Below are 13830 nucleotides of genomic sequence, written 5' to 3' on the forward strand. Positions count from 1 at the left end.
TGTTCAAATTAGGTAATGAAAATCATAAAAATATTCTTTTAAAACATTATTGTTCATGTAGATATAACTAGACATAGAATTTTATACTTATATATGTATATATTTGTGTACTGCATTCATATGTGTGTATCTATCTATTCATTTCTTTATCTATGGTCTAAACCAGCAGTCACCAACCTATCAGACCTCACAGACCACCAGTGGTCCGCGAACCACCGGTTGGCGACCATGGATCTAAACTATATATTTCTACTTTAATCCAAAAGATTGGAAGCTTTTCTAAATCCAGAACTCCAACATTATGTCCGATTACTTTCTATTTTATAGCCTACAATTCAAGGTTTGGTAGAAAAACACAGATTTAGTAAATATTTTTTACTAATTTTGAAGTAATTATATACAGTAATCAAAAATATAACATCCACCTTATTTGAAACAATTCACGAAATATCCAGAAAACTAGAAAGAAGAATGAACCGTAATACAAATCCTATATAATAAACGGCTAATATACAAATTGTCCCCTCGACTGGGAGTTCTATTAGGACTTCAACCAGTGGGTAGGGCCATCTGTCCAACCCGTCCCAATCGGCCCTGATCAGGGCAGGCCAGGCAGACCTGCCCTCTAGTTAATAAATAAAACTAAAATGGCCACATTCTTGTTCCTGAACTGAACATTTCTAAGTTGTTAGTATATCCCATAAACATGGTAGTTCAGGTTTGAACTTAAAGTCAAAGAATATTAAGGTACTTCTTGTTACAAAGTATTTAGTAATACTTGTTGTAAAGTATTTAGTAATAGCACTTATGCTATTTTGTTTTAGCCTTGTATCCATTTATTTACATATCTTGTTAGGCCGGAGTGATTAGAACTAAAATGTATAGTCAGTATTATTACAATTCCATATGTGAGATTTTAACCAAAATATACCTTTAAGAGATACAACACAACAACACATCTTAATTGTACATTTGAAATACTTCTCAGAAACATGATGCCCAGTTCACAGTCATCCAGCTAGTGGGGATGCTTCGGGGAATAGCATCTGGCATGAAGTACCTCTCAGACATGGGCTATGTTCACCGAGACCTTGCTGCTCGGAACATCTTGATCAACAGCAATTTGGTGTGTAAGGTCTCTGATTTTGGACTTTCACGTGTTCTAGAAGATGACCCAGAAGCTGCTTATACAACAAGAGTGAGTAACTCTTTCCTCCCCTCTTTTATCTTTGTTTTCCACCTTGTATTATGTTGACTCACAAAGATAGAAATCATGTCAATGCTTAGTCATTTATATCTGCCCCAAAAGGAAACTTATCCTTTAAAATTATAATATTGTTACTTGTATGGGAAACTAGATTATCACTATTAATGAGGATGCTAATGATTTTAATTCTGAAATCCCCTCCATTGATTTAATGTTTCCCTGAAAAGGGCAGCAAGATTATCATATGCTTGAAGTTGGTGTTTTTATTTTTTATATTTGAGGCATTTTTAAGTGGACTGTATAAATTTTTAGTGCCCTCACCAATATCTATAGTTTTAAAGCATTTTAAAGTAATATTTATATAGGAAACACATGTTAATATTATAAAAATTTCAAAACAAAGCAATAAAAAGAAGAAAAGTCATCCATAATTGTGCCACCCACAAATAACATTTGTGGTTTTGTAAGTCAATTCTTCCAGATTTATCCTGCATATATATATAATAAAGAGCTAATATGCAAATGATCATCACGCCCCCGTGCCAGAGCCCGGGGACCTGAGGCTGTGCTGCCCGCCCCAGTGCCGGGGCCAGAGGACCTGAGGCCAGACTGGGGAATCTGAGGCTGTGCCCCCTAACCTATGGGGCTTGATGGGGGTGGGGCCACCCAGGTTTGGGTCTCGTGCAATTTTGAGGTGCACATGGGTGGGCGGGGACTTTACTCTGGGTCCCATGGCACCCCCCTAGACTCTGACAAGAGGGAGATTTTCATATACATTTTACTAATTTTCTTTCATCTCTGACACTTCTATTATAGAGAAAGAGCAAATAGCAATATTAAAATATTTCCTCTAATTAATTCCCTTTTAATGTGCATGAATTTTGTGCACCAGGCCACTAGTGTGTGTGTGTGTGTGTGGGGGGGGGATTATTTATAATAACACTAGCCTATTTTTCTTTTTAACAATATAATTCTATTGTTAGCAATATACTTCTTGAACATAGCTACTGTAAATAAATAATATTTATATTTTTCATGTTTAATAGTTTGATGTATTCTATTTTCTAGTTGTATGTTTTAGCCAACCCCTAATTAGTTGACAAGTTATTATTATATATACTTTTTAAATATATTATACAGATGTGTAAATAATTCATCTGAATTTATAATTCTATGAGTATAGTAATTTACTTGAAAAATATTCCTAAAATTGAATTTTTTGTATCAGAGTCTGTGCTATTTTCAAAGGATATTTAACTAGACTGTTGATAATGCTAGACTTTATAATTTCTAGTATTTACTTATTAGTTGTGACCAGTTGTACTTAATGTTTTTAATTTGTGTCTTTTTTATCAAAATGCATTTGATTATTTCACCATACATTTATTGGCAGATTTCTTTAAAATTGTATTTCTTGGGGAAAATTTTCTTTCATGGCAGAATATTTTAAAAATAAAGATATAATAATCATTACTAATTTTTAATTTCATCTTTTAAAATATTTAAAATATTTTTTAGATTACCAAATATGCATTACTTATAAAAATGGTATCATATTTTATATACAGGGTGTCCCAAAAAATGTATACACAATTTGAATGATTATAGAGTCAATGTTTATTGACATACAGTTCAATTTCAAAATTTAAGAGAATCTACAGAAATTAATACTTTTTTTGTCAATGCCTGTTTTCAAACCGATGACCATTCTGGTCCAGGCACTGCTGATAATGTGAAGCAATGGAATCGCAAACATCAAGAATCATTTTGTTTGATATTTGTGGACCTTCAATTCATCGACTGTTGTTGGTTTTGTACCAAAAACTTTATCTTCTATGTATCTCCATTAAAAAAAAAAAGTCTAGTGGAACTTTAGGATAAGTTTTCTTTGTCCAAAGATTAGCCTGGCTTTACCCATTATTTCCAATCATTTAAACCTGCAAAGGAATGAAAATTAAGTGTGTTACTAGCTGTTAAAGTGTGTACACATTTTTTGGAACACTATATGTATACTGATATATAACATTATTTCCTTTATCAATAAATTCAGTATTTTACATATTAATTTAATTTAGTTTTGTAATCTGCCCTTTTAAACATATAAAATATAGAAATTTCCAGATAACAAATATTCATTTTACAATATATCATTACATAGGTTATAGTATTCCATTTTTTTCATGTACATAATTTAGTTATCCAATCCACTATTAATTAGAGAATTTCAAAGTCTGGATATTTTTAACAATACTGTGATACATCCTGATATGAAATTCTTTTAGAATTAAAATAACTGAGTGTGTAACTATGTGAGGATTTTGATATATGAATCACTCAACTGTTTTGCATACAGTTTGTTACTGATTGTTACTCCTAGTAGCAAAATATAATATAAAGGAACCTGTTCCTCCATATTCTCATCAGTCAAAAGAATAAACAGTTGCTGTTTTTTTAAGCCAACTTATTGTTTAATTCTAAAAGTTTATTCCTGATTTAAAGAACCAACTCTTTTTTTTCTAAATCTTCAACCTTGACAACTCAATTAACCACTACCAAGATTGTCACATAGCATCAATATCATACTCTGAGAAATGTCCAATATGACAGACTGAGTTTCATCTATAAATAAAGCTGTAGTGATAGGGCCACAGAAATATGAAACACAATATTCTGGAGATGTTCCTAGATGTGTTGACTTAGGGCTGGAACATTCCTGAAAACTTTATACATCACACTAATGTTTTCATTTTCAATTAGACTCTGTAGTGGATTCATTTGGTTCATGAATTTAAGTATTTTTAAAAAATGTGTTCTGCATAAAAATGTTATTCTTAGGAATACAGTTCCTTAAGTTAAGAGTAAGAAATAAAAGACAATTGTATATCTAGCAGCTAGTTGAGTTGTTTGAGAACAGTAATTATGACTACACAGCTCTTAAAACTTTATGGAATTGCAAAACAAGGGTAAATATCGCAATTGTGGTTTTTAGTGCTCCTTCTCAGGAGTCCAGGAAAATTAGTCAGTGAACATTCTGCAGAAAAGTATCATTTGTATGACTAACGATCATCCCAGAAAACAACATGTACAACAGATGATGATATATTTATTGTCTCCAAGGATTTTTCTTTTTATTTTACTCATGTAACTCTGTATCCTAAAGATTTCCTTCATAAACTTCTGCTATTATATGAGTGTTTAACATACTCCATAAAAATGCAGTTCTTGCTGGCATTATCCTTGCTGTTACAGCAATCACCTTATTCAAGAAATATTTCCAGTTTTAATGAAAAGTATTTGATAAAAACACCTTTATTTGAAATATTCAATTTCTGGTGATTCAGCCAGGTTCTAATCCTATGCTTTATCCCATTGTTATATGAGAGCACACTTGTTCTTGAGAGCAGTCTTGATTTCTAGGATACTTGAAGGAATGATTTCTCTTGTAGGAACCTGAAAGACCTATACAAATTGAGATCATATGCTTCCTGGAGAATGTTAGGTTAACTTTCAGGACTTCATTTACACTGAATGTTACTTTTTTAGGACCAAGGGTTCCAAAAGTCTACTTCTTCAACCTCAGTAGACAAAAGGTGTTGCTGTGTCAAAATCCCTCTTTAGCATTTGTGACATAAAAGTGCATTAGGCTCTTTGCATTGATGTTTCATCCTTAATGATTCTTAAAAACTGCACAGAACAACTGGGCTTGTTCACTACCAATGAATAGTTGTTTAGAATTATCCAGTGTTCACCCTTTTAGTTTTTTGAAACTCCTCAAAATATCCTTGGAGGTCCTAGATTCCTTCTGAGAAGCTGTAGTTTTCATCTGCACTTTGAGAATAATTTTGACATGCTTGATTTAGTCTTCCATAATAAGTCTTGTTTGGTACAATAATTTTATAATTTACTCTAAAATACGAGTAATATGACTATAAAGTAATAAGACTGCAATTTTGATTTTTAAGCTAACACACTGATACAATTCAATGAGAATTGCCATACTAAGATGTCTTTAGGAAACTTGTACTTACTGCAGAAACACTGCTATTACACACAATGTATTGGGGGTTCCCCTCTAGAAATCATCTTTACCAGTCAGGTCACTTTAGTCTCACTTAACACGTTTAAACTATCATCAGTCCAATTCAGAAATTAGTATTTGGTGCTCCAATGCATTAAACCTTTCCTGATTGCTCCACTGAAATGTATTGCTTGTGTGTGTTACCTGCCCTTAAGTTGACTCATTCCTGGTGACCCTATGAATGAGTAATGCCTAAAATATCCTGGCCTCAACAGTCCTACTCAGCTCTTGTAGATTCATGTCTACGGTTTCTTTTATGGAATCTATCCATTTCATATTTGTTCTTCCTCTTTTCCTGCTGCCTTATATTATTACCAGCATCATTGTCTTTTCCAAAGATCCCTACCTTCCTTCTCATGATGTTTTGTCATTTTGCCTCTAACAACATATCAGGTTTAATTTGCTCCAGGACACATATTCTTGTTCAGCTTCAGGTAGAGTGTAATTGCACTAAAGAATCATGAATGGCATTTGATTCAATGCCACAGAATGAACGTACAGTGTCTGCTGCTCTCGTTCTAAAAAACATCTCTGTGATAGACAGGCAGGGTAAGAATGAAATAGAAATTGTATAAATTAATTATATATTTATAAATTCTTAAATTGGAAGGAGCATCTGAGATGTTGAAAAAATTCTTAGCCTTAAATCTTAAAACAATTTATCAGACTTTTCCCAATGCTGCTGTTGGTATTGTCTTAAGCATTATCACAAATTTCCCTTCCTGTTGTCTTCAACAGTATGCTCAAAAGGAAAGAGTCCCAGCTAACATAGTAATGCACATTTTTTTCTGTTCTTCCTTTTCCATAAAGGTATTGGATAGAAAGTCAGATTTTTTTAAATTTTCACTTCCAATCATTTCTCTTCCTTTCTCACTACTGATTTAGGCAGAAACTCCATACATTGACACTTTCAATTATACAATATAATTATGCATCCTGTAACCTTCGTAAAATTCCACTGTATATTTATGAGATGTTGAGAGTGAGAAATGCTATATTTTATTTAGTATCATTATGAAAATAGTTCAGTCTTACAGGCACCCTGAAATGTTCTTGGGGACACCCAGAAATGCTTGGATAACGCCATGAGAACCACTGTTATAGATATGTTAACTAAAATAGAAACACTTTAAAAACTAAATTAATGTTTTAGCAGTTGTTAAATGATGTAGAATGTGACCTACGATATAGCATTATGTGATATGACATTTGAAGAAAAGCCTAGAAGCATAAGTGCAGCTGCATACTAAAGGTTGCAGATCATCTGGAAAGGCCTAGGATTTTATTTGGTATGGATATGATCAGAGCATTTAGTTCTGCAAATTTAAAACATGAAAGAATTTTTGTTGTTGAGAAAAAAAAGCAAACAAAAAATGAACTCTCTTTCTTTGGTTCCTCATAATGTGAATTTCAAAGTATAATCATGGCGTATGTTTTATTTTTTGCACCGAACTACTAATTTACTTTACTTCATTCTAATAGAACCATAGTATTACTGGTGAGAATTCTTTGTCACTGAATAATTTTTCAATATTTCCTCTTATAAAATTTAATTTTAAACAGGTTAGCATTTTTTATATATGCATGAATGCGTCTATGCATATCAACATTCTTATATTCATACATTTAAATAGATGGGATATAAAATTCTAACATGATAGTACTCAATATGTTATTTTACACCATATTAGTGAAAATTTAGACTTTTATCTAATTAAGTTATCTTGTATAAAGCCAATCCAATTCTCAAGCCCCCAAATTCATTTTAGGGACACAATTACCACATAAACTGATTTGGGAAATTTGAGAAAATCAAATGATTTATTCTTGATTATTAGATTTTTTATTTAAGTTTCTGTTCTGAAGATGAATAAATTGTAATTACCAGTTGGTATTTTTTATTATATGAGAATGTTCTGTCTTTTGTCACATTGCTGTATGTCCAATTAAGACCTATTTAATTTTTAGAAAATAATGACATTGTGTGTTAGTAACAGGAGAAAGAAACCTTATTTTACACAATATTTTTTATTCTGGACCCTCTTCTTTTGTATTCTTTAGATACATCTTATGTGATTTAATCTAGTTCCATTGCTTTAAATACAGTTTATATGCTGGTGACTCCCAAATTTATATCTCCAGCCATTTTTTTTCTGGACCCTCTTCCTTTGTATTCTTTAGATATATCTTATGTGATTTAATCTAATTCCATTGCTTCAAATACAGTTTATATGCTGGTGACTCTCAAATTTATATCTCCAGCCTGTATCCCTCCCCTGAGCCACAGATTTGTATATTCAGCTATCTAGTCTACACCTCTACTTGGAGGTCTCTTGAGCATCTAAGTACATTCAGTTTAGAATGCTTGATAACTTACTATTCTGAAACCTGTTCTTCCCCCAGCCTTAAAATGGCAGTAAATGCTGTCACTTCTTGCCTGGTTGCTTGAGCCAAAACCTGGGTGTCATCTTGAGTCCTCTCACCCACTTCCCCTTAACTAAGTCAATATCAAATTTCATCAGTTATATTTTAAAAATATTTCAAACTTGTTCGATAACCTCTACCCCCTGACTCATTCTAGTTAAGTCACCATAGCTATTGCCTTGGAACAGGCATCCCTGCTTCCACTTTTGCCCTTCACCATGCACCAGGCAAAGTCATTTCCTAAATACCCACAATAATTTATTTGCATTTTTGGCTCTGTGATTCTACCAAATTGGTGCAAGAATATTCAGATACAGCTCTGTCTTACCTAATTTCATTTGCAGGATTTAAAAGAAAACACAAAATGTAAGTAAGTGGTTAAATACTCCTGTTCAGAATAACTCCATTCCAAGAACATAAATAATAAAAAAATATGTGCCTTTGTTCTGTAGATCTTAAGGACACAAAAAACTGGTGTAATACAAAAAGACAATTATTTTTGATAAGTAATATATGCCACGTGTCATTTACACATGAATTAAAAAAAGTAAATATCTAATCAGTAATCTTCATATAGTAATGCATTTTAAGCTTGAACCAAAATAAATAGTGTCAACCCTGAATTTATTTCTTACTCTCTTAGGATCAGTACGAATATACCTTATGTAGCTTTACAAAGTAAAGCCACATTCAAAAATCAGATAACTTTAGAAGATTTAGTAATCTCAGTTATCAATGTTGCATCAAAATTTAATGAGAGTTCTAGTACTTTTCATTTTAGCGAGATGGGTAGCATTTTATTGTGTTAAAATAATCTAAATAATCTAAAACAATCTCCAGTTTTATACGGAGAATCACAACTATAATTTTGGAGTGCAACACAGGAATGAAGAGTTTGTACGTAAACATATTGCACACAGTCTCTAGCAGGAACTATTTCTGCTAAAATGCAACATTTGTTCACTCAGCATATATTTAAGTGCCTACAATACACTAGGAACTATTTCTTTAGTTAATTACTAGAGTAAACCTTAATACTTCTATACTATTATTTCTATTACAGATATTTAGTATTCCTGCTATATTGAATATATTTTTTTTACTTATTTGCTTAAAATATTGTTTCTTTGGAAAATTGTATTTAGAGGGCTAAAAATTCAGACATTCAGGTGAATTCATATAACCTTTTAAAAAATAAATAAGGATTGATTATATATAAACCACAAAGTTTAACATTTACAACTTCATTGAACTTTGAAAAAAAAACTATACTCATATTAGGATATATGTTTAGCCTTATCCTGAAATTTTTGCATTGTTTTTGTTAAAAGGAGACATTCATTATACATCAAATGACCTAATTTTATATTTTATTATTAAATTAACATAAATGTTTTTGTGTTTGAATTTGTAGGCTGAAAGAATTAGAAATGCTATTTATATTTCATTTCCTAGATAGACATCTAGTTACTTAGAATGTAATGTGAAGATTTTCTGGATTTCAAGAAATTCTTAAGCATTTCGCACAATGTTGAAAAATCTCAAAAGTTCAAGGGATGGGCTTTTGCTACCAAGGAGATCATTTGTCTCTTGATCACTTGTGGCAATCAAACATCTGCTGAAACAATTCTCAATGGCTTTTAGATTTGAACTACTGGGGGTTAGGACAGATGCTTCCTCTGGGAGTCTTCTTGGATCGCCCTTCACCTTGTTGTCTACAGTGAGTTGAGTTCAGACCCTGCAATAGATAGATGCTATTGAGTAGAATGATTTATCTCTACAGCTCCACTTCCAACCTGAGAAGCCAATATTTGTCTCCAGGTTAAACACTCAATTACTTCGGGTTTACTAAGATAACTCTCTAAAGTCCTTTGTCACTCTAAGTATGACTCGATAGAGCTGATCAGCAGGGAATGTGAACTGTGGATCAGCAAAGCATTTCCTAATTCAGCAAGGAGAGATTTGTATATGTAATTAGAGAAAAATTGGGGCAAATATTAGATATTATCCCTCAATGTCCAGAGATTTCAGCAATTACACTCCCTTTCTTTAGAAATCAAGACTTGGAGCCCCCTAGCCCACAGTAAATGAGCTGACTTTATTGAAAAGTCTGTAAAATCTGGGCTTTTAGCCAAGGATCTCATTTGAACTGTCTAATGTCATTAAGCTTAGAGAACTGAATTGCAGGATCTTCTGAGAACAGGTTTACTGCGTGATTCCTACTGTAACTGCTGTTTATGGCCAAAGTGAACTAGGTTTTGGACTGCTTTAACTAATTCTGGATTAGAGTTTAGGAATTAAGTAATGACTCTGCCCACAGAATCCCTAGTATCATTATTTGCACTTTCCTTCTCTAACTTTTCTGTAAAAAATTACATAGAAATTAATTCAGATATGACACCCAATAGGTATGCAGTTTAGTTTAAAGCTAGGGTCATCTTTAAGAGGCCAAAATAATGAACATTGAAAATGTCAGTATCCTTTATATTCATATAGGTTTTAGAGAGAAATTTGAAAGTTGTAAGAGCTAAGGTTCATAAGTCAGCACATCTGTTAGAGATAGATAAGACAATATAAAGGCATGTTTTATGTTTCTCATGACCCTCAGTTTGTGAATGACAAGATATCTGCAGAGGGGTTAAGAAAGTTGGTTAAAATTTAATAGTAGGATTAAAGCTGAGCCCAGAAACCAAGATTCATGATTACTGCTAACCGTTAAAATCCAAATGGAGCAAGTGACCATAAATCTCCCTACACCCCAAATTACTGAGCTAAAAATAATGAGACATCAGCACTGAGAGGAACTGGTTCTAGGTCTGACAGTGTAGATATGGAGAATGAACATTAACTTCTGATGATGTTAAGTTTGGATTGGAGAGAGCTCTCAGACCCTCCTTATGCTGTGACTCTGGGCTTACTCCAGGCAATTGGAGACTTCTCAAATACATAGATATCTGGAGAGCTTACATGTAGATATAAAAATATCATTTTAAAATATCTTTAAATATTTGAGAAGATATTTATAAATTATTTGTATAGTAAATATTTGTGCTTCATAATATTCCAAGCATCAAGTAGCATTTTACCAACCAAAATATAAATTGTGGACTGATTTCAAGATGTAGTTCATTTACAGCAGTTGCATTAGAATAGTTTTCCTGTGACCAGAAAGAAGTATGCCAAATGCAGTATTTTATCTTATCAAATCCAAATTTTTAGATAGCTATTGAAGAATGTGTTTGTCAGTTATATGAAAAGCATCTAAAATTTAAAAATGACTCCCCAACCCATATGTAAACTGGAAAATAAATTTCTTAACCTGAAAAAGAAAACAACCAAGCCAAGCAATATATGAGTTTAAAATTTGTTGAGGTGGGAGATGAGGGAGGAAGAGATATTATTGTGGTCTAAACAGGAGTGGAAGTATAAATAAATTCTGCAATGGAAAATAACTCTTGTATATTCAATTTATCCTCTTTTCAGGGTCTCAAATCTATAGGTGCTCAGCTTGAAGGTAGAGAACGTTATCACGAAGTATATCTAAATTACAATGCATGGGCCTCAGCTTCTTTTACCCTATTTCATAACGAAATTGGTCCCGCGAGGACTCTTATCCAATGTCTCATTATGCCAATGACATTTATGTTTTTGGAGCTGTAGGTAATGTTTCCTCTTGGAGTAAACACTCATTTCTTAAAATCTTCAGTCATTGATGCTTTCATCTGATAAAGAAATTGTTGTTTAATGTATAAGGCTAATTTAAGTTTCATTATTATTAGGAAGTTATCCCCTTTTCAAAAAAAAAGAAATTAATGAAAAAAGAAAGGAAAATAAAAGAAAACATTAATAAATAGAGGGGAAATCTCAAAGGGAACCCTAGCCATTTAGGTTTAGTGTTTTGAGCATCAGTCTGTGAACTGAAAGGTCACAGGTTCAAGTTGGATTCGCTCAAGGGAACGTACCTGGGTTGCAGGCTCAATCCCGGCCCTGATCTGGGCACAAGTGGGAGGCAACCAATGGATATGTCTCTCTCACATCGATGTTTCCCTCTCTGTCTTTCCCCCTGCCTTCCACTCTCTCTAAAAATCAATGGAAAAAAATGTCCTTCGAGAGAGGATTAACAAAAAAATAAATAAATAAAATAAAAATTCAAAGGGATGCTGTTATAATTACCCAAACCCAGGCATCAGAAGATTAGCTCAGATGAACTTGGCTCTTACTTTTGTAGATTAGTACTGAAATAAAAGTATCCACTGAAAGTGTGTGAATAGTGAGGGAAAAAAGGAAAAGGTTAATTCTACTTAATCTACATAAAGTCCTAGATAAATCCTGAACATTTTTGAATTATTTTCCCTTGAAGATCAAAGTCTGTCACATATCATCTGAAGCAGGAGTTTTCAAGCAAAGATGGCTTTCTCCCCAGGGGATATTTGGCATTGTCTGGGGACATTTTTGGCTGTCACATTTGAGAGGATGCTAATGTAATTTACTGGGTAGAGGCCAAAGATGCTACCAAACATCCTACAATGCACAAGACAGCACCCACAACAAAGAATCAATATAGTCATATGTCAATAGGGTGGCTGAGAGAGACCTCATTTAAAGTTAGTTAACATATGTAAAGAATGCATAAAGGATGGAAGTGGGGATAATTTCTTATGTGGTACTTTATAACTTCTATTCACACTGGACTGCAAGTTGCATGGGGCAATGTGAAATACATTGCAATTTGTAAAATAATATGGACCAGTCTAGTCATCTGCCATGAGGCCTCCTAGAATGTTGACCTTTGGGGTATTACAAACATAATTCAACAAATAGTACAATTTCACTTGTATTAAGTTACATTTTCATTTGATTTCAATCTAGTACTTAAAATGTATATTTATTTATCCCCCAATGCAATAAATTTTAAGCATTGTTAATTTATTTTTGATGTTTGATCTTATTAAGATGACAATGGAGTAAATTCATAAGTGAAGATATTCATAAATATGTCATATTTTAGCATATATCTTAATGCATACTTTTTATATTTAAATTTTTTACTTAGCTCCATCCTATAATGGAATAGAGTAATATTCATGTGCATAAATTAAGAATACTTATTAAGTTATTGGTGCTGTTTTAAGTTGGTAAAGTATCTGCAACATTAATATTGAGGCACTTGACACAGAATGCATATTATTTATGAAGTCAAATGAAAATCTTTATAGCATTCTGCAAATTCTAAAATACTTAATCTATATGAAACCCAGTGGCATAGTTTTATAATTTTATATATACTTTTAAAAATTGATCTTCAGCAATTCTTATATTTACTACCCATATGGAACTAATAGCATTATTAAATAGTAGCATGACGGGTAAGAGGAGACAATCAGAAAATAGTATGATTTTTTAAAATATTGTTATTATGCTACATGTTGCCTTATTCTAATTTAATATTTACATATGTAATGAAAAATTAGTTTTTTTCTAAAAATAAATTACATATTTTAAAAATGATAAGCAGTATCAAAGAAATCACTAAAAATTACTTCTCTAAGTTCATAAAATATTAAACATATTCTCTCTCAACAAAACACTTCTCCAGGAAACAAGGCTTTGTAAACAGGAGAGCTGAAAAGGGAGACTCCAGGTTTAAACTGTGGGAACACAGAGAAGAAGGAGGAAAGACAGTTACTTCTATAGACATCGCAGGCAGGTCAGGATAATTAAACAGTAGACAGATCACAGGACACCGAGTAACCAACTGGCTACAGGATTCCCAAATGTTCCATCAATGGGGTCACAATTGACCAGGATGTTCAACTAAGAAGTTTGCTAGTTACAAAAAGCAGGCAGGGAATAAGCTTTCCAGGAAAAAATATTTTAAAAGAATAGCATGTATTATTTAGGAGAAAGGGAATTACATTCAAGTCAGTGAGCATTGTTGAGTGCCTACTTTGCACATTTGCCAAGATAATATCTGAAAAAGACCATTGTTCTCTGCAGTGAGTGAGCACAAGCTCATGTGGCTTATGCTAATTATCCTCAGCTTCATAAGCTATTCAGCTTTCATAGCCTTATGATTTCAAATTATAGTTTAGGCACACTAATTTTATTTATAACAATGGAT

At 32.6% G+C, this 13830-nt stretch overlaps 1 protein-coding gene across 1 annotated transcript in view; it reads left to right on the forward strand.

The window, feature by feature from the left end:
* Positions 1-13830, forward strand: part of LOC102255650 (ephrin type-A receptor 3) — a gene marked incomplete at its 5' end in the record, with an annotated part of 78393 nt that overhangs the window by 33563 nt on the left and 31000 nt on the right. The window contains one exon of the mRNA XM_014550628.1: positions 989-1198. Coding sequence (XP_014406114.1) covers positions 989-1198 — 210 coding nt within the window. The remainder of the gene's footprint in view (positions 1-988; positions 1199-13830) is intronic.

This window comes from Myotis brandtii, unplaced genomic scaffold (genome assembly GCF_000412655.1).
Source record: "Myotis brandtii unplaced genomic scaffold, ASM41265v1 scaffold609, whole genome shotgun sequence".
NCBI classification, from domain to species: Eukaryota; Metazoa; Chordata; class Mammalia; order Chiroptera; family Vespertilionidae; genus Myotis; species Myotis brandtii.